This window comes from Calcarisporiella thermophila, assembly GCF_041956535.1.
Source record: "Calcarisporiella thermophila strain CBS 279.70 unplaced genomic scaffold VTP21scaffold_12, whole genome shotgun sequence".
Classification (NCBI taxonomy): Eukaryota; Fungi; Calcarisporiellomycota; class Calcarisporiellomycetes; order Calcarisporiellales; family Calcarisporiellaceae; genus Calcarisporiella; species Calcarisporiella thermophila.
This window is the reverse complement of record NW_027192202.1, coordinates 305075-321722: the sequence shown is the minus strand read 5'-3', so window position 1 is coordinate 321722 and position 16648 is coordinate 305075. Positions and strand designations below refer to the sequence as shown.

General features: G+C 46.4%; 9 protein-coding genes across 9 annotated transcripts; 7 read left to right on the top strand and 2 right to left on the bottom strand.

The window, feature by feature from the left end:
* Positions 1-104: 104 nt before the first annotated feature.
* Positions 105-591, top strand: VTP21DRAFT_1650 (mitochondrial 54S ribosomal mL53 domain-containing protein; the record flags this gene model as incomplete). The annotated part of the gene is made up of 3 exons (XM_069391761.1): positions 105-187; positions 272-384; positions 473-591. 3 exons carry the CDS (start codon positions 105-107, stop codon positions 589-591), a joined length of 315 nt encoding a protein of 104 aa, XP_069250987.1.
* A 100-nt stretch (positions 592-691) lies between these two features.
* Positions 692-5784, bottom strand: VTP21DRAFT_1649 (uncharacterized protein; the record flags this gene model as incomplete). The annotated part of the gene is made up of 7 exons (XM_069391759.1): positions 692-845; positions 921-3514; positions 3584-3788; positions 3863-4122; positions 4192-4884; positions 4969-5281; positions 5351-5784. 7 exons carry the CDS (start codon positions 5782-5784, stop codon positions 692-694), a joined length of 4653 nt encoding a protein of 1550 aa, XP_069250986.1.
* Positions 5785-5944: 160 nt separating this feature from the next.
* On the top strand, positions 5945-7503 carry VTP21DRAFT_1648 (uncharacterized protein; the record flags this gene model as incomplete). The annotated part of the gene is made up of 6 exons (XM_069391758.1): positions 5945-6007; positions 6077-6214; positions 6305-6479; positions 6552-6610; positions 6675-6957; positions 7025-7503. 6 exons carry the CDS (start codon positions 5945-5947, stop codon positions 7501-7503), a joined length of 1197 nt encoding a protein of 398 aa, XP_069250985.1.
* Positions 7504-7960: 457 nt separating this feature from the next.
* On the top strand, positions 7961-9259 carry VTP21DRAFT_1647 (uncharacterized protein; the record flags this gene model as incomplete). Its single annotated transcript, XM_069391757.1, has 2 exons — positions 7961-8430; positions 8530-9259. 2 exons carry the CDS (start codon positions 7961-7963, stop codon positions 9257-9259), a joined length of 1200 nt encoding a protein of 399 aa, XP_069250984.1.
* Positions 9260-9660: 401 nt separating this feature from the next.
* VTP21DRAFT_1646 (uncharacterized protein) lies at positions 9661-10662 on the bottom strand (the record flags this gene model as incomplete). The annotated part of the gene is made up of 5 exons (XM_069391756.1): positions 9661-9731; positions 9804-9918; positions 9985-10093; positions 10168-10345; positions 10494-10662. 5 exons carry the CDS (start codon positions 10660-10662, stop codon positions 9661-9663), a joined length of 642 nt encoding a protein of 213 aa, XP_069250983.1.
* A 217-nt stretch (positions 10663-10879) lies between these two features.
* On the top strand, positions 10880-11517 carry VTP21DRAFT_1645 (uncharacterized protein; the record flags this gene model as incomplete). Its single annotated transcript, XM_069391755.1, has 3 exons — positions 10880-11143; positions 11214-11276; positions 11341-11517. The coding sequence occupies 3 exons, from the start codon at positions 10880-10882 to the stop codon at positions 11515-11517; spliced, it is 504 nt and encodes a 167-aa protein (XP_069250982.1).
* Positions 11518-11685: 168 nt separating this feature from the next.
* VTP21DRAFT_1644 (uncharacterized protein) lies at positions 11686-12292 on the top strand (the record flags this gene model as incomplete). The annotated part of the gene is made up of 3 exons (XM_069391754.1): positions 11686-11889; positions 11953-12153; positions 12221-12292. 3 exons carry the CDS (start codon positions 11686-11688, stop codon positions 12290-12292), a joined length of 477 nt encoding a protein of 158 aa, XP_069250981.1.
* Positions 12293-12836: 544 nt separating this feature from the next.
* VTP21DRAFT_1643 (uncharacterized protein) lies at positions 12837-13865 on the top strand (the record flags this gene model as incomplete). The annotated part of the gene is made up of 2 exons (XM_069391753.1): positions 12837-12933; positions 13000-13865. The coding sequence occupies 2 exons, from the start codon at positions 12837-12839 to the stop codon at positions 13863-13865; spliced, it is 963 nt and encodes a 320-aa protein (XP_069250980.1).
* Positions 13866-14562: 697 nt separating this feature from the next.
* Positions 14563-16584, top strand: VTP21DRAFT_1642 (uncharacterized protein; the record flags this gene model as incomplete). The annotated part of the gene is made up of 7 exons (XM_069391752.1): positions 14563-14776; positions 14836-14971; positions 15048-15353; positions 15425-15635; positions 15699-15901; positions 15988-16320; positions 16398-16584. 7 exons carry the CDS (start codon positions 14563-14565, stop codon positions 16582-16584), a joined length of 1590 nt encoding a protein of 529 aa, XP_069250979.1.
* Positions 16585-16648: the final 64 nt, after the last annotated feature.

The following is a 16648-nucleotide window of genomic DNA, read 5'->3' as shown; positions in this document are numbered from 1 at the left end:
CTCCCAAATAAACTTGCCACCCTGAGGCGCAGCACTCTCTCGTAAATAAAATTTGTTCTTTATGGGATTAGCTATGAGATCTCCGCACACCGTACCTATCCACCATGTCCAACTTCATCAAATACATCGACACACTCAAGATCTCCTTTTCACCTTTCCACTCTAGTCCTGGAACCAAATCCTCTAGGTATTGAAAGTTTTCATATTCTATCTTTCGAAGGATCGCCGTTTTAACTAACCCTGATGTCGCTCATGCCCGCCTGCTGCACAGAATATTCCTCTCAAGAGTGATGACCGCGAAAGCAAGATTAATCAACCCTAATCTGAAACTCACCACATCACTGCTCTCTGGGCAGGCACCTTCGCAGATCCTCGTTACATATCGTACTGTATTCATTTCCTATTTTTCTATCTCCTTGATTATTCTTCCCGTGGGTTGGCTTACTCATGCCCCTTGAATTCTTCTTTTTAGGAGACGGTAAAAAGCTAGAAATTAGCCCTGACAAGAGTAATATGAAAATCGACGATGTTCTAGGGCTGGTCAATGAGCACGCGCGCAAACTGCAGGAGAAGGAGGAGGCATCGTCTTGAAAACAATGCATATTATTTATTGCTTGCTCGATATTATCTTTTGTTATTATACACGTGAATAGAATTAATAAAAGTGGACAAAACAATCAACCTATTCCAGCTATGTGCCCCCATATATCCTTGCGAGCGCGACCTGGTCTTTAATGACGACCATAGCCTGGGCGAGAGAGAGCTCCCCAAGTTGGCGCTCTAGTTTGAAAAGTGCGCGAGAGGAAGGAAGAAGAAGTCGATGGATTTCAAGCACACGGGATTTCCTGTTGAATGAGGATGCAAAAAAAACTTATTAGCTTCTATGCCATGGCATCTTTCGAAAATGGGCATATACTTACCACTCCTCAGAAGAAATTTCTCGGTCAACGTCCCGATTTTCCACCAACTTTTGGCATAGCTCAATGAGTAGGGCAGGGTCCAGCTTGAAAACTCCCCGGAGAGAAGGGTGTAATGCCTCACGAAAGTCGATTGCTTTTTCCTCGGTGCTCTTCCCGCTGAGGTCCTCAAATACAACTCTGTGGCTGCCAAACTGCATCGAACTGAATGGCAGGTATCTCAAAAAAGATTCTATAGCTTGTCGTGCACGCGAACCCACCACGTGAGGCATCGGGGAGGAGGTTGGGTCGCCGTTGCGAGAAAATAGGATGGAATCGTTGGAAATGCCCACCAGAGTTCCTTCAGGACGCATACCCCCCATGGTCGGTGAGTAACTAGCCGACGTCCAGGAGAAACTTAGTGGACTGCTAGCTCCATCCTCATCCTCTTTCCAATCTTTATCCTCCTCGCTTTCGTTTCTCAACTGAAATGCCTCATTATCGCTCCTCTCTTTCGACGAGGATGAAGAGTGGCGACTGCGATGAGAGCGACTCTTCTTCCTTTTCTTGCTCTTTGATCGTCGCTCATCCCGGCCCCGTCCACGGCTGCGACTGCGACTGCGACTACGTCTCCAGGTGCGTTGTGGATTCGAGCTTATGCTTCGATCTCTACTCGGTAAGCGATGGCTTCTTTTTTTACCATTCCGTCGACTTTGGTTCTTTCGCCTGCTTTCGTGAGATCGTCGGGATTTCGTCCGATCTCCCCGTCGGCCTTCTCTTGAGCTATGCGCTGCTTCGGATTCTCCAGTGTTATCCGGTCCCTCAGAAAGGGGTGCCGAAGAGTCGGATGGACTCAGCTCCCGGAAAGGGTCGTGATCTGTGGTCTGAGCAGCACTTAGGACTTCAGGAGGTACCAAGGTCATCCGTGAGAAAGCAGTCGAAAACGGCGAGAGTGGACGCGCACTCATCAACAGCGCGTCTAATCCTTTACTACCGCCGCTAGCGTTGCCTTCCCCATCCGAGGCGGCAGCATTGAGTGGAGGCCGTGGGGGGGAAGCAAGTTCATCGTGTTGCATAGGAAGTTCGTTTATCATTACACCATGGGTTTCCTCGACGTGTGCGTTGTACGCGCTGGAACTCTGTATTTGCTGGGGTTGCCGTTGGAATGACATAGAGGTGCCAGCATCCACCTTAGCCAATGCAGCGGGAGCGGATGCCGTGGTCCAAGCATTTGGATTTCTTTTAATATCTTGCATAACTCCTTCTTCGACAAGATTGCTTGGGTGTGACTGACGCGCGGTTACCAAGGCGTCGGGATATATACGTTCCTCTCGATTAAAGGGTCCCGGGCTTTGATTTTCGTCACGCGATTCCAGCCTTTTCTTTCCGAATATTTTTCCAAGCTCATCATTCACGATATCTTCAACTTGGCGTGTGAAAGTCGTTTCATGGAAGTTACGAGGCTCAGGAATATCGGTGTTCGAATGTCTCTTGTCCTTCAACTGGCCAGTGGATTGGGTAAGGGGGTATAAGGTTGAAGTTTGCTTCTCACTTAGAAATCGAGTGACTACTTCCTCGAGATAGTTGTCCAAGTAGGAGTGATCTCTGGTCAATGAAAGCGGAAGTGATGCTTGTTTTCGAAGCCTGGGTGCAGCCTTGGAAGTTTGAGACGTTTCTCTTCTTAGTGAATCAGACAGACCTATACAAGAGACATTCTCGCATTGTTTCGACAACGAAGCATGCATGGACGCCGGGATGCGTCTCAGTGGCAGAGGCATATGAAGGGGAGGGGTGTCCTTCAGAGAGTGCGAGTTTGAGCGTGTAAATGCACGTATCGGTTGAGGGTGATCTAACTTCCAGGGGGCGATTTCCGGTGATATACGATGGTGGGAGAGGAGTTCATTCGTATTTTGATTAACTGGCTTAATCCCGGCACTTGTGCTTGGGATACCAGCTAACCTAGCATGGCCATTCTTAGGCACCAATTTCTTCTCTGATTCTGCATTATATTTGTCGGATGAATTTTGCCTTTCTTTAGCACGAGTCCGAGCGATTTTCCCTCTCTTCTCGCTTCGGTGCAGATCGCTAGCAAGATTGATCCCAGAGTGAGTAAGTTTTGTGGTCGGCGGCATGGTGAAGCGGTTCTCCTCTCTCTTTTCCTCCTCGAACTGGTTTAAGAGCGTCTCGGGGAAATGCTGTAACAGTTTCTGAATTAATCTCTTTATTGTTGGCTGCTCTTCCTGGTCGTCGTGCAATTCTCCGTTATCCCACTTTCTCCCTTGTATTAGCCGATAAATATACCTCAGCTCTTGGTGGTACTCCTTCGATTCCTGGGGAGCCAAAATACCAAATGGAATTTCACTCACATCCCTGAATCCACCGGGAATACTCAGCTTGTCTTTTTCCTCAGAAAGGAGATGATCCAAGCCAATCATACGTGCACAGATGACAAGAGATGCATATCTATTCTCAACAAGAGCGGAGGTGCGAAGCAAATGTAGAAGGGGAAATGAGGCTCGAATTATGCCAGGATCGCACAGGGGAAGTGGAACAGAAGCAGAGGAAGTGGCTTTGAAAGTTCCTTCGAGAATCCCGGCAAGAACATGGATAATCACACTCTGAGAAAACATAGTTCAATAAATTCTATCACTCTTGAAATATCGAAGTAACTAAACAATTTCACATACCGAAAATGAAACTTCATCCGGACATTTACTGTACAATCTCTCCAACTCCCAAATGCAAGTACACCCCCAATCTCGACACGTATTTAACCCTATGTTTCGATTCAACTGCCAAATCAGAGGACAATCTATAAAACAATGCCGCGTGATTTGATAAGCCCAAGCACTGAAGCTTTTAATTTCTTTCCTAGAGAGACGAGGTGGACGGCTAAACATTCAAGAGTGATAGTTATTATGAGATCCAAAACTAATAAATCACGGCTCAAAGCTAATAATAGTCACCCATTCTGACACAGAGACTCCAAACTGTCAATTAGCTTTCTGTAGGGCAATGGAAGAATGGGGTGATGATCGAGATTCTGTTTCCTGCAAGTGACTTGCTCGCACTGGCCATCAAGTCGGTGTAGAGGCTGCTTATCTGGATAGAGGGATGCGCCTATCGGGCCACCAGCATTGACACTCAAAACTGCTGCCGAGACGGCTGCTGCATGGCGCTTAGTGCTAGTCGGATCTGCGAATAAATCTCGCAGAAAAGCGAATATCTGAAACAAAATTGGTTTTCGCATTAGATAATATTGAAAAAGAAAATCTGTGCACTGGCGCTTGGTTACCTTTTCACGGTAAGCTGGCCAATATCCCAGTGTTTCGATGCATATTTCTTGTATGTCAACAGAGAATGCGGTGTCGCTTCGCCGCTGGGGTCCTGGGCCGCTTTTAGGACTACAAAAGGACGAAGCGCTCTTTAACAACCATCTTGAGATAGGTTTACTATCGGATTCAGGATCTTGACGGTCCAGAATGCATTTGGCCATCTCCCATAAAATTCTTTGAAACTGCATTCTCCCATTCGTAAAATTTTCGATGAGCCAATTCGACATTGGCAAGAAAAGGTGTTCAAATGCGGGTTCTCTCACCCATTCTTTAGCGTCGAGAAAATGCCGAGCCAATATCTGGGCAGTAGGACCCACTTCAGAACAAAGCTGCCAGCCAGAATTTGGAGCAGGTTCGGAGGAAGCCAGGATATCCCTGAGAAAAATAGTGAATGTGGCAAGCGTCGATAAAGCAGTATGAAGGTCTGATATATGCGTCCGGTGAGTAACATCCGTGATGCTTGGGTATAATTCGGAAAGAAGGCTGAGGACTATGCTACGGGAGTATAACGTCAATGTGCGTCTAAAGCAGATTAATCGTATTAAGCGCAAAATAAGTTTAAAAAATAACAAGACATCGTCCTGGCTGGAGGTGATGTCTAGAGTGATCTTTGGAATTGCGAGGAGGAGTTTGCTAAGCACATTGGAATATCTCTAAGCGGTTGTAGAGGAAGCGTTGTAAAATGGTTGGATAAATGAAGATCCTGGTCAATACAATAAGACATGCCTTGTACTCACCTCATGCTCGACTTCAACTGTATTCGTTGCAATGTAGTCAAGAAACTTGTTAAATACACTTAGGATCGTTCTGTTAAAGGAAGCATCGCCATTAGCCGAATCGATTAGAGTTTCATTGATGTCTATCATGCTACTGCAGGCGAGAGATATCCACTCCTCCTTCTCATTAATGGAATCTAACGTAACAGTGACCGCGCAGTAAGTGCGCAGAAGAACGTCATAATTAGTGGCGAGGAGGTATGAGTTATCGTGCGCGATTTTCAACTGCTTCGGGTCAAGCTTCTCGTCGGAAAAGAGCTTACGGATTTCGTAACTAACAGAAATACGCACTCCAGTTTTCATGCGAGAACACAACGCGTAAAAAAACTTTGGGTATACTTACTGTGACAATTCCTTCAGCGCAACACTTAAGCTATATAAGCATGCAATCCTAGCTATTGCTCTCCGATCTGCAAAAAGGAGCACGTCTTTGCCCTCGCTATCTTTGACCACTATTTCTTGCAAACGCGATCTTCTGTCAGCATTTTTTGACGCGAAGGTAAGATCCAAACACAACGAGAAATTAAGAGCATCTAGTAGTAGATGCACCACTCGTCGTGGCGAATCGCTGGAGATAACGGAGAAGAGTGGTGCATGAGGGCGGAACTGACGGGATATGTGGGAAAGAAGCTCAGGGACAAGTGCTTCAGGATTATATCGAATAAGATGGGAGAAATTCGAGAACACCTGAGCTTGCTCGGGATGCCAGAGCGAGCTGCTCGGTAAGCTTAATACCGTAGTTGGTGTGGTTGCAGTGATTACCGCCCCCTCATTCATATACTTAAATGGAAACCTTATTTCACTGTTCTTGCCTCTGGAGAGTACAAGAACATCATAGTATTAGGTTAGGTTATAGCTTGGCGGCTTGGCTCTCGAGTTAAAAAGACGCGTCCAAATTGCTCCAGGATTTGGATTATAATAATTACTATCGATTCTAATGTTATTGAGGACCCTACCGAGTCATTTACTGAGGCAGCAACATAAGCGTGTTGCATTTACTGTGAGTTCAAGCTGGCATTATTACAACTCATTCTCTTTGACTCGTTTTTAACGTGCATTATTCCACCAGGCTTTTCGCTGTCTTCCAATTTTGGCGAACAGCCAACGGCGAACTCTGACGAACTACACTAATGGATACACCTCCGACAGTATAGGTGGCGGTGATGCCGGTGCTAGTTGGGTTCGCCGATCACTTCCCAGAAATACGGTATGAATTTAGCTTTGTCTCTATACTACCCTAGTAACTGAATGCCGGGATTTGCTGACACACCTCCTACACGCCCTCCCCCCCTCTTAGATTGTGAAATTTGTTCCGCAGCAAGAAGCTTGGATAGTGGAACGAATGGGTAGATTCAGCCGCATTCTCGATCCAGGACTTGCCGTTTTGGTTCCCTTCCTTGACAAAATCAAATACGTCCAGAGTCTAAAAGAAGCAGTGGTGGTGATCCCAAGTCAAAGTGCTATTACGCAAGGTAACTAAATGTCCTCTCGTGGTATCAGCCTCGTATTCAGTCTGCTGCATTGTATTTCTGATTTTTCCATAGATAACGTCACACTAGATATTGATGGCATCCTTTACTATCGAGTTGTGGATCCGTATAAGGTATTTTGAACCTCGCTTTCAGGCTTGATGTTGACCGTGCGCTTATTGCCTCCTCTATCCGAAGGCATCCTATGGAGTTGAGGACGCTGAATTTGCGGTAGCACAGCTTGCGCAAACAACAATGCGTGCTGAGATAGGTCAGATGACGCTGGACCGGACACTAGCGGAGCGCGCGTACTTGAATGCAAATATCGTAGAGCAGATCAATACTGCGGCATCCGACTGGGGGATTCGGTGTCTGCGGTATGAAATCCGAGACATCCATCCCCCAGCAAATGTAGTGGAAAGCATGCACAGCCAAGTGAGTGCGGAGCGGAGCAAAAGAGCGCAAATTTTGGAATCCGAAGGTATCTTTTCATTCATTAATTTCTCCCTAGTGATTTCGTGCCCATCAACTTGACTTCTTGTTTATAGGTTCTCGTCAGGCTGCTATTAATGTGGCGGAGGGTCGCAAACAATCGACGATTCTCCAGTCCGAAGCACAGAAGATGGAACAGATCAACCGTGCTCTCGGTGAGGCAGAAGCTATTCTCGCGAAAGCCCGTGCTACTGCGCAAGGAATCGAGCGTATCGCCGAGGCAATCCAAACCAGACCCTATGGGCTTGATGCAGTGTCGCTCACAGTGGCGGAGAAATACGTGGATGCCTTTGGTAACTTAGCCAAAGAAGGAACGACGGTGATAGTACCTGCGGGAGCAGCGGATGCAGGCTCAATGGTTGCGCAAGCCCTTTCCATCTTTGACACCATCAACAACAAACGCCCTGGAGGCACCCGCAATACTATTGTGGAGGGCAAAAACGGGGATTCTGCCACGAAGACTCCCCCTCCGTCTGCATTTGAACCGATCAATCCTGATCTTCCTCCCCAAACTCCTCCGCCAGAGCGCACTTAATGTACATGCGATCCTTATTTGTAGTATTCAAAGTCCAGGCCAACTTCTCAATAAACATTCCCCCCCAAATATTCCTTGCAGCATGTTGAACACTGTTTACAGTTTCTTCTCTATTCAATAGTCACGAAAGCCATGACAACGTAAATAATCTCAAACTTATAACCACGTATAATGATGCACTTGTACATAATTGAACCCTCCCTCTGCCTATGCTTTATTTTGATTATGGCATTTCAGACAGACCATTTCATATAGTAACCCTGTCCAAAAGAGTGGAATATTCCCGAACAATTTGGCTCAGCCAATCATATTTAAACAAGTGTTGAAAAATTCAGATATAGCCTTAGCCAAGAAATATCAATCTTTTAAATAAACGGGAATTGAGAGCGGACGTTGTCGAATATATCATTCACTCGCCTTCCCCCTCCCCCTTCTCCCCCATACAACTCACCCAACCATGTCCTTGTCCAGTGCCAACCCCGACACTCAAGCCCATGTAGATGGCACTGTGGACAATTCCCATACTGTTTCCTGGGAAGCCAACAAGGACTGCTCCATGCTCGCAACGGAGTCGGCAAATGAGACAGATCACTACCTCTTGCCGCCCACTCCATTCTCGCCCTCCACCACCTCTTCCTCCTCGCCCCCTAGTCCCTCAAGTATTCTCTCGACTGAATTTAAGTTCGAGCCTGCCATGATTCCGAGTGATCCCATTATTGACGCTATGGTGAGCGATTTGCTCTCCAGTGTATCCAACAATGTCGACAGTGGCAAGAGCGAATCGTCAACAAAGGCCACCACTACAGCAGATGCGCCTGTCTCGGACGCTAAATCTGCTCAAAAGACAAAGAAATCTGCGCCAAAGAAAAACTCGGATCGTCGCGGGAGAATATCGCTCGAGGGCATGGACGAGAAAATGAAGACAAGGTATTGTTCTGAAGTTTCCAACATAAATTCCAGCTAAATTTAGAGATGACAATGGTATAACTGGATTGCTCACTTTTTTTTTGCCTACTATACTTGCAGAGTTCTCCGTAATCGCGCGGCTGCCCAAGAGTCCCGTGAAAAGAAACGCCGTTATATAACGGAGCTAGAGACCGCGAACTCAAGTCTCAAAGAGGAGAACGAGCATCTGAGCAAGCGCCTAAAGCTGGTGGAGACGGAGAATGCCACACTCTCCGCCCGCATCGATGCGCTTTCCTCCCAGCTCTCCGAAATCCGCTCTCAACTCAAACTCGACGAGATGGCTAATATCCTCCTCGGTGGTTTTCGCGAACCAGCTGCGTTCGCTGAAAGAAGGCGCTTCACCCTCCGCCGTGATGTCTCGACTGCGCCATTGTCCCGCTCTGGTAATGAAAAACAGAGCGGCAATGGAGCCGCTCGATCGGCAGGGGTTGTGCCAACCTCCCCGCTGCGGAGTCCACCGAACCAGAGGAGCCTTTACGGGAAATCGAAGCGTCACTCGCCCTACCCACCCACACGACCCCTCAACTTACTCCAGATGAAGAAAGTCAGTCTCATCAGCTCGAATCCATCGATTTTGGCCACTTTGACCCTGACTTTCTCAATCTTATCTTGGATTTGGACGGGCCGACAGCCGCCGTTTCAGACGGCGTCGGGACGGGCTGACGCCGACGGTTTCGCCATCTTGTTTCGTCTCAGCAGTGCCGCCAGGCGGCGTCTGCTAGAGTCCGTAAAGGCCGTCCTGCGTGCGTCCAAGAAGCCGCAGGACAACATCAATAAATGGCCGCCTTAGGGTAGAGTAGAGATAGAGGATTTCACTTTTGCTTCCTAATCTTTTCGGTCTTGCTTTCTTTGCTCTCACTGGGAATTGGTTTCCATAGTGCTAAATCTTTTTTTTTCCCTCTCTTTTTTAATATATTTTTTTCTACCCCTTTATTTAGGCATAGTACTTTTTACTATTTTTTTTTTTGTCTTTACCAATTTAAATTTCTTCCTTCTCCCACTCCTATGTAAAGCATCAGTGAAGTCAATATATAAAATCAGATTTCCATAAGAGCTACACCAATCTTTCCCTAGAGAGTATGCATTCTTCTCTGAAAACAGCTTTGGGCCTCAATGGGGTTAGTTTATTCCATCTTAACTAATAGCATCATCAATGTTTGCGGTTTGCCTAGGTAAAGAGCGGCTTAACCGTCACAGCGGCTCTTCCATGGTCGATTGCAAGACGCGCAATGTTTTTTTCTCTTCCGTGTCTTCTTGGTTCCCTATGGTTCAAAGATGGTTGGGGATGGGGCTTGAGCGTAGGAGAATGGGAAATTCGCAAAATGAGCACTTACACTTGGGCTCTTGCTCAGACACCCTCGAATGGAGGGTGTCAGGCTGAGGCGTGCTGAGCATGTTTTCATTCAACTCTTCCTGCAGTAGATCGTCGAGCTCCTTGAGCAACTCCTCCTGAACGGGATTAAAAGATAGGCGTCAAATGAAAATAGCAAGAGCGAATAATGGGGAGATGCAGACATCATCCTGTGTGCTCCATAACGACTGGGTGGTTGCCATTGATATCTCCTCATTCATATCCACTTGGTCCCGAATATCATCCATTAGTTCATCGACTTTTTCAACGTTCCTAGTTGATGTGGCAATATAAAAAACATAGTGCTAAGATGCTCCAAGATGGAGAAACTTTTGGGAAGTGCTTACATTTTTCCATATATGTTTCGGAGAGATTCTGCACCAGAACGCATTGCATTCAGCGTCTCGATATTGGCCATGGCAGACTCGAGGGCCACGATTTGTTTCTCCAGATTGACATATTGCAGGCCGATCCTCTCTATTTGATCGAGGAAGCAGTTACGCCTTTGGAGCGCACTTAGAGCAGCTTATAAAAAAAAAGGAGTACTGTAAGCAATCCCGTAAAAGATGATATCCCGACTCCCCTCCTTATGCACGCTCTTGCAAAGGAAAATCATCCACTGATACACTCAAGCACTACCCTTCAGGAGGTGGATAATTATCAAAGCATATACCTTTTCTGCTTTTTGTAGCTAGACTCTTGGCCTTTTTGTGCTCGTTCTCTGCTCTCTCCCGAATCAGCTTCTCGCGCTTCTCGAGCATTACAATAGTTTCTTTGATCCTGAGGATGGCTGCTTTTCCTGTATCATGTTGAGCACGCTTTCCAAGGAACAACTTCATCATTTCTCTTGTACTTGCGTATATAAAGAGTTGGAGCAGAAAAAAGGGGTGCCCAGAAATAAGGCTAAATATGAAATTGAGACTGCCTTTGTGACGGCGGCATTTAATTGCCACATCCTACCTACAATGGTCAGAAATATTAAATAACGTGTGGCTTATATAACATTGGCTCCCGAGCTGTCAAGGGAATTGGAAAACTACTAAGGATTCCATTAATGTAATGAGTTCAAACACGCCATCCTTAAAGCAGCTATTAGAACAATCCGAGCGGCTTGCCACCCAGACGGTAGACTTACCCTATGTTGAGCGTAACCTGGAATCCTTGGAGATTCAGTCGCGAAAACTTGCTACAAAAGCCGCTCAATCTGTGGGTCACAAAGATTCGCTTACTTCCTTACAACAAGCGACACCATTAGCCCCTGAAAAAACAACAAAGGGATATTCTGTAGAAATCGATCAGCAAACACAGAGTTTTCATATTGATGTATATACGTGGGCATTTTGCAAATCATTGATCCATTCTGATCTTTAAACTTCCCCATCTGATCCCATAGGAATTCTATCAACACGATTACGAACGAATTATCATAAGTACTCTCGAAGAATGCCGGAGAGAAGTCAGAATCTTTTTGGAACATCTCGGATAATTGACTAAACCGCTTATTTTTGTTTTGAAATTAGACTCAGAGGGACTTTGACGAGATGATTGAGAATGGTCTGCAATTCGAATGGGAATATACAAGGAAAAGGCTTATGAAAGAGATTGGACAGCACCAGGGCTGCGATGAAAGTAGAATTTCATTTGGGAATCGCAGCTTATCTGCACTGAGCAATTCAATGGCCAGTATTCATTTATAACACCACGAAGCATGTCTCCATTTGTTTTATATTTGTCAATTTCCCGTTGCTACACTCAAAAATAAAATTAATTAGTGACTTCTGCCGCCGAAGCACTCTTCGTTTTCAGCTTAATTTTTTTTTGTTGATATACCCTTTGTGTTCGAAAACGGGGGCCATTCCCATACCATGATCACAATTCGATCTTCGCTTCTCTTAAAACTTCCGACTCGGACTCTCAGGCGCGATCTCAGCCAAATTCTAAAATGTGCAGGCGTCCCAAACTATGATTTAGGGATTCTCTTTACGGACGATGCCCATATTCGCACTCTCAACAAACGCTATCGGAATAAAGATCGACCGACAGACATACTTTCTTTTCCATTTCAAGAGGTTGCCAGCGAAGATTTCTAGGATCTTACGCACATGAACTGATTCAGTCTTTTTTTTTATCAGGCTATTACCCCAGGCAATCTTCCGCCCCCTCTAACCGAGGATGACAAGAATCTCGGCGACATGATTATCTCCATACCATACGTTGCGCGATGGTGCCGTGAGCATGGAGAAACTCTTCATGCGCGATTTCCGGTCCTATTCGCCCATGGGGTGTGTCATTTACTTGGGTACGATCATGAGACCGATGAAGATTATCTTGAGGTAAACTAAAGCCGTCGGTGGTATTTTATTTCAAAAGCATTTATAATCTCTTTGATGGCTATGAAAGATGCATGACAAGGAAAGCAGAATTCTGGAGAGCTTTTGGGAGTGGAAGGGCAAATTGGGGCGCCGGCGGTGAGTCCACCGCGATTGCACCTTGTGGTCCGCCAGTTCCTCGCTAGACAAGCGCAAGTTTAGAATATTCGAACAAATCGTTGCAGGCAATAGGCGCTCAACCAACCTGGCTCAAGCCGTTTCCAGAGTTGCTTTCATTTGGACTTTTGTGGGAATCGCTAGTCACAGGCTAGGTTGGTGTGCCTCGAAGAGTCCATTGCGAGTCTGAAGCTTAAAGCTTCGCGCGGCCTTCCTCAATAAACAAAGGCGGGCATCTAATATTCTTCCCTGCTTTCGTGCTAATACAATCATGTTCTCGTGCGACAGCACGCCGACCGTCTCACTGGTAGCTCATTAAACCTGTCATACCGCCTACAAACCTTAATGCCCTTCTCGTCTGATTAAACTTGAATTAACGTCGCTTCGTTCCGCCTACTTTCCTCTGTTCTCCCACTCTCCTCCGCGTTCCCATTCCTCCTCGCTCTCTTCAAGAAGCCCCATTGTCATATCCTCATTCTAATTTGTAATCTCCATCCACTCATTCCCCTAATTTGGTCGTCGCATTGGAAATGAAGCTTAAGTTCACCATCCTTTGCGCCGTGCTGGCCATCGCGGCAGTCTCAATGGCGGAGGAGCAGGCTTCTCCTCCTAATGCCCAAGAAGAAGGTATGTGGACTGCTTCGCCACTTTGCATTTTACATGGGAGCTAAATGGATTACTCCATCCATCCAGATGAAGCCAAAGTCATTTTTGACGATATCAGAACGGAAATTTTGTATCTTGAAAAGCGTGGCTTGGTCGACGACCTGCTCGGTAAACTGCCCATTCAACCCTCGGACCTTGTCAAACTCCCCGTAGGACTGCCACCGCTGGGTATTCCTCCCCAGAAAGAAAAGCCCCCCGGCTCGTCTGATGGCCCCAGAACACTGATTGACCCAAGCATTCTCCCGAGCGCCCTTGTGAACACCTCTGCCTCGCTCAATGCAAGCGGGACCCATTTCCCGCCTCCTCTGACCCGAACCGTCCCCACGAGCATCAACCTCCCAACCCTTGGGTTGCCCAAATCCAAGCTCCTGACGCTATTGCCCAGCGGCATTACGAAATTAATCCCCACCGCCTCCAGTGCTGCCAAATCCGATCCTGCCGCCACAATTTCTTCGTCGCGTGGCTTAAGCCTGTCTAAGTCAAAGGCATCCTCGGTGTCTAGTGGCTCATCTTCTGTACCCTCCTCTGTTCCCGCTTCCTCCTCTCTTCCACGCACCGTGACTCAATCCACTCCTGAACCGGTGACCAAGACTGCAACCGTCACGCAGAAAGTCGTAGAGGTGACTGCCACCGCTAAACCCAAAAAAGATCTCAAAGAGCAAGATAGGAATGCGGACCAAGAACAAGGCGCGCACGACGATGTCCCTCAAGACGAGCCCGTTGTAGTGGTCCAGACAGTGACCGGAACAGCACACGGTCAGCCCACCGGGTTAAATCAGCTGGCTGGAACCAACAATATGGGGTTGGCATTGGGGGCTGGGGCGACACTTCTGCCAGAAGCAATGGCTCTCATGGCAGCAGCGCTTGCCAGCACTTTTTTACTCCTTCACTAATGATGACCCATTTTATTTAATTATTTAACTATTTCATCGAGACATAATGCTTGACTCCGGAGGCGTTTCACACTGTTGGACCCGGGGTTTCCATCCTTGATGTTAAAATAAAATGATCCCTTTGAATGGGACTGATGCTGGTTCATGAGTCCCTGAGCAGACGTTAGTTAGGCTATTAAAGATTCTGCACTTTCGTGATTCTGTTATATTATGCATTCAGCACTATTCTCTCCATTCGGCGCATTTAAGAAGTCATTATTTGTATTCAGCCATTCAATTCCAAAGACAAGTTCTTCCACGACGAATGTCCTTAAACTTATTATTGAAGAATATACAAATTCGGCCGTTGAAGATTCGCTCGGAAAACTCTTGGTTTTTATATGTATAGACGCTTCATTCTGAAATTTTCCAATGCAATAAATTCTCAGCACTCAAGAAGACGCTGCAAACAAGGCTTAAGCATTATGAAGATAAATGGATATATATGTATGGATGTTTGAAGTTACCGCATAGGAAACAGCACCCGTTTTATTAATATGGTTCATAAGAGGCTCACCGCTACCCTTCTCCGTTAAGACAAAAATGTGTGCAATGTCCTGCTCCTAATGTGAACTAGAGGCAAGTCACATTCAAAGTCCTCCGACAATAAACAGTCCTCCTACTTGAATCTTAGACCTCCAGTAAAACCTTAATAACCATGGAGCAGGAGGAATCCCTCACTGTAGATAATGGATTGCCTTCAGAAGTTGGCAATCACAACAATTCGGGCGACCATCCCGAGAATTTAAGAAAACGAAAGGAAGGTATTGTGGAAGATGGGGTAGAGTTAAAGAAAAGAGAAAAGAAGAAGAAGAAGAAAAAGAATGAAGACGATGAAGTAATTCCTCCACCGCCGAATAAGCCGAACCAATGTATGAGCTATTATTCCCACAAGTAGTTCTCATCTTAACTTTTAAACCATCTAATTTAGGTCATTATTACGTCAAACGCAAAAAGCGCTACTGCCATCTCGCTACTAAACTCGGCAATCGGTATTGTGGCGAGCATCTTATTCACGATGTGAATGCATACAAAAAAAGAATTCCTTGCCCATACGATCCCTCTCAGTGAGTATCTATTCAGTCCTCAACTTTTTTTTCCCATGTTTAATATTGGAGGTATCCGTCTCCTCATACCTTTCAGCACGGTCTTTGAGGAAGAGCTGGAAAAACACCTCTCTACGCGTTGCAATGCTCGACCAGAGTTGCTTCAAGAACAGCCGTTCTTCCGCCTCGATGCAAACTGCACGCTTCCTCCTCCTGATGACGAACATAATACAATGCACTTGCAATTATTTAAGCGTATCCCGGGTCAAAAGGGCGTTATGCTTTCCGAATTGGACCCCAAGCTATTACAGGCCCTGATTGACAGAGTACGACACTTGCATACACGATACGTACCGGAGCTTCAATTAAGAGTAGAAGATCATGAGGCGTTACAGCGTAAAAGGTTTGTGGTTAGGGGGGGGGGTCAATAGATCTAGCATTGGATGCTAAACTTGGTTTCTTTCGTATCTGTAGGGAGAAAACCAGAAATTACAAACACGCGGACCAACAGGCTTCCCTTATCGGCCATATGAAGCGGCTCGGAATGTTGGAGGATAAGTCAGCATGCTTTGTTGAATTTGGTGCAGGTCGTGGGGAGCTCTCTAGCTATTGTCGGCAGGCATTGAACGACTCTGAGGGAAAATCCACATTTATTCTAGTCGATAGGAAGATCACAAGAGGGAAGGTGTGGATTTACTTTGTCAACAGGAATCTAGTGTGGCACTCAATCCTCTCGCCCCCCACATAGTTTGATAATGCCATCCTCGGAGAGGGACCCAATAAGCCTATTGTCAAACGTGTCACGATTGATATCAAGGATCTCGACCTGATGGGAGTTCCTGAGATCCGTGGCAAGAAAGTGATTGCATTTTCAAAGCATCTCTGCGGAGCAGCTACCGATCTTACCCTCAAATGCCTCGCCAACTACATAGAACGCCTTCGCAGCGAAGGGTCAGTTTACTTAGACATATTACCATGTTTACCTTCTTTTTTGCTTAATGAAAATTTTTGAACCCTCGATTAATATTTATATTTAGCATCCAAGACGGATCAGCAGTTGCCGGCGTTGTCATTGCCCTTTGCTGTCATCAACTCTGTCGCTGGCACTTGTTCCCGAACCATGAGTACCTCCGTGAGGCTGAGATTGACGAGGAAAACTTTGCGAGAATAACTCGAATGTCAAGCTGGGGTATTTGTGGACAGAGGCCAACCGTAGATGAACACACCGAAAAGGAGACAGACAAGAAGGAGGAAGAGGAGGAGGAGGAGAAGTTGACGAAGAGGGAGATGGCAGGAGGGGTGGATGAGGGAAATGGGAAGGACGTAGATCACGTCGGTTCAATCGACGAAGACTCCCAAGGGAATAACGAGTATGGAATTTTGTGTGTGTTGCACTGCCTTTCCCTGTGGGTCTAACCTATCATGCCCCCTTTTTTTCTTTCACCAGGAAACATTTCTCAGGCCTGCCATTCGAGGAGCGTGAGCAACTGGGCCTCTCTTGCAAACGGATCCTGGACGTGGGACGGTTGCAATTCCTCCAGACGCTTGGCTTTAATGTGGAGCTTGTGCGCTACGTGGACCCCTCTATATCCCTTGAAAATGTGGCCATTATGGCAGTTCCTTCCGCAAAATAAAATTAATGAAAGCTTATTTAACGCGATCCAGCTGTCCTATTCCCCAAAACCAGCTGTTAGCAGA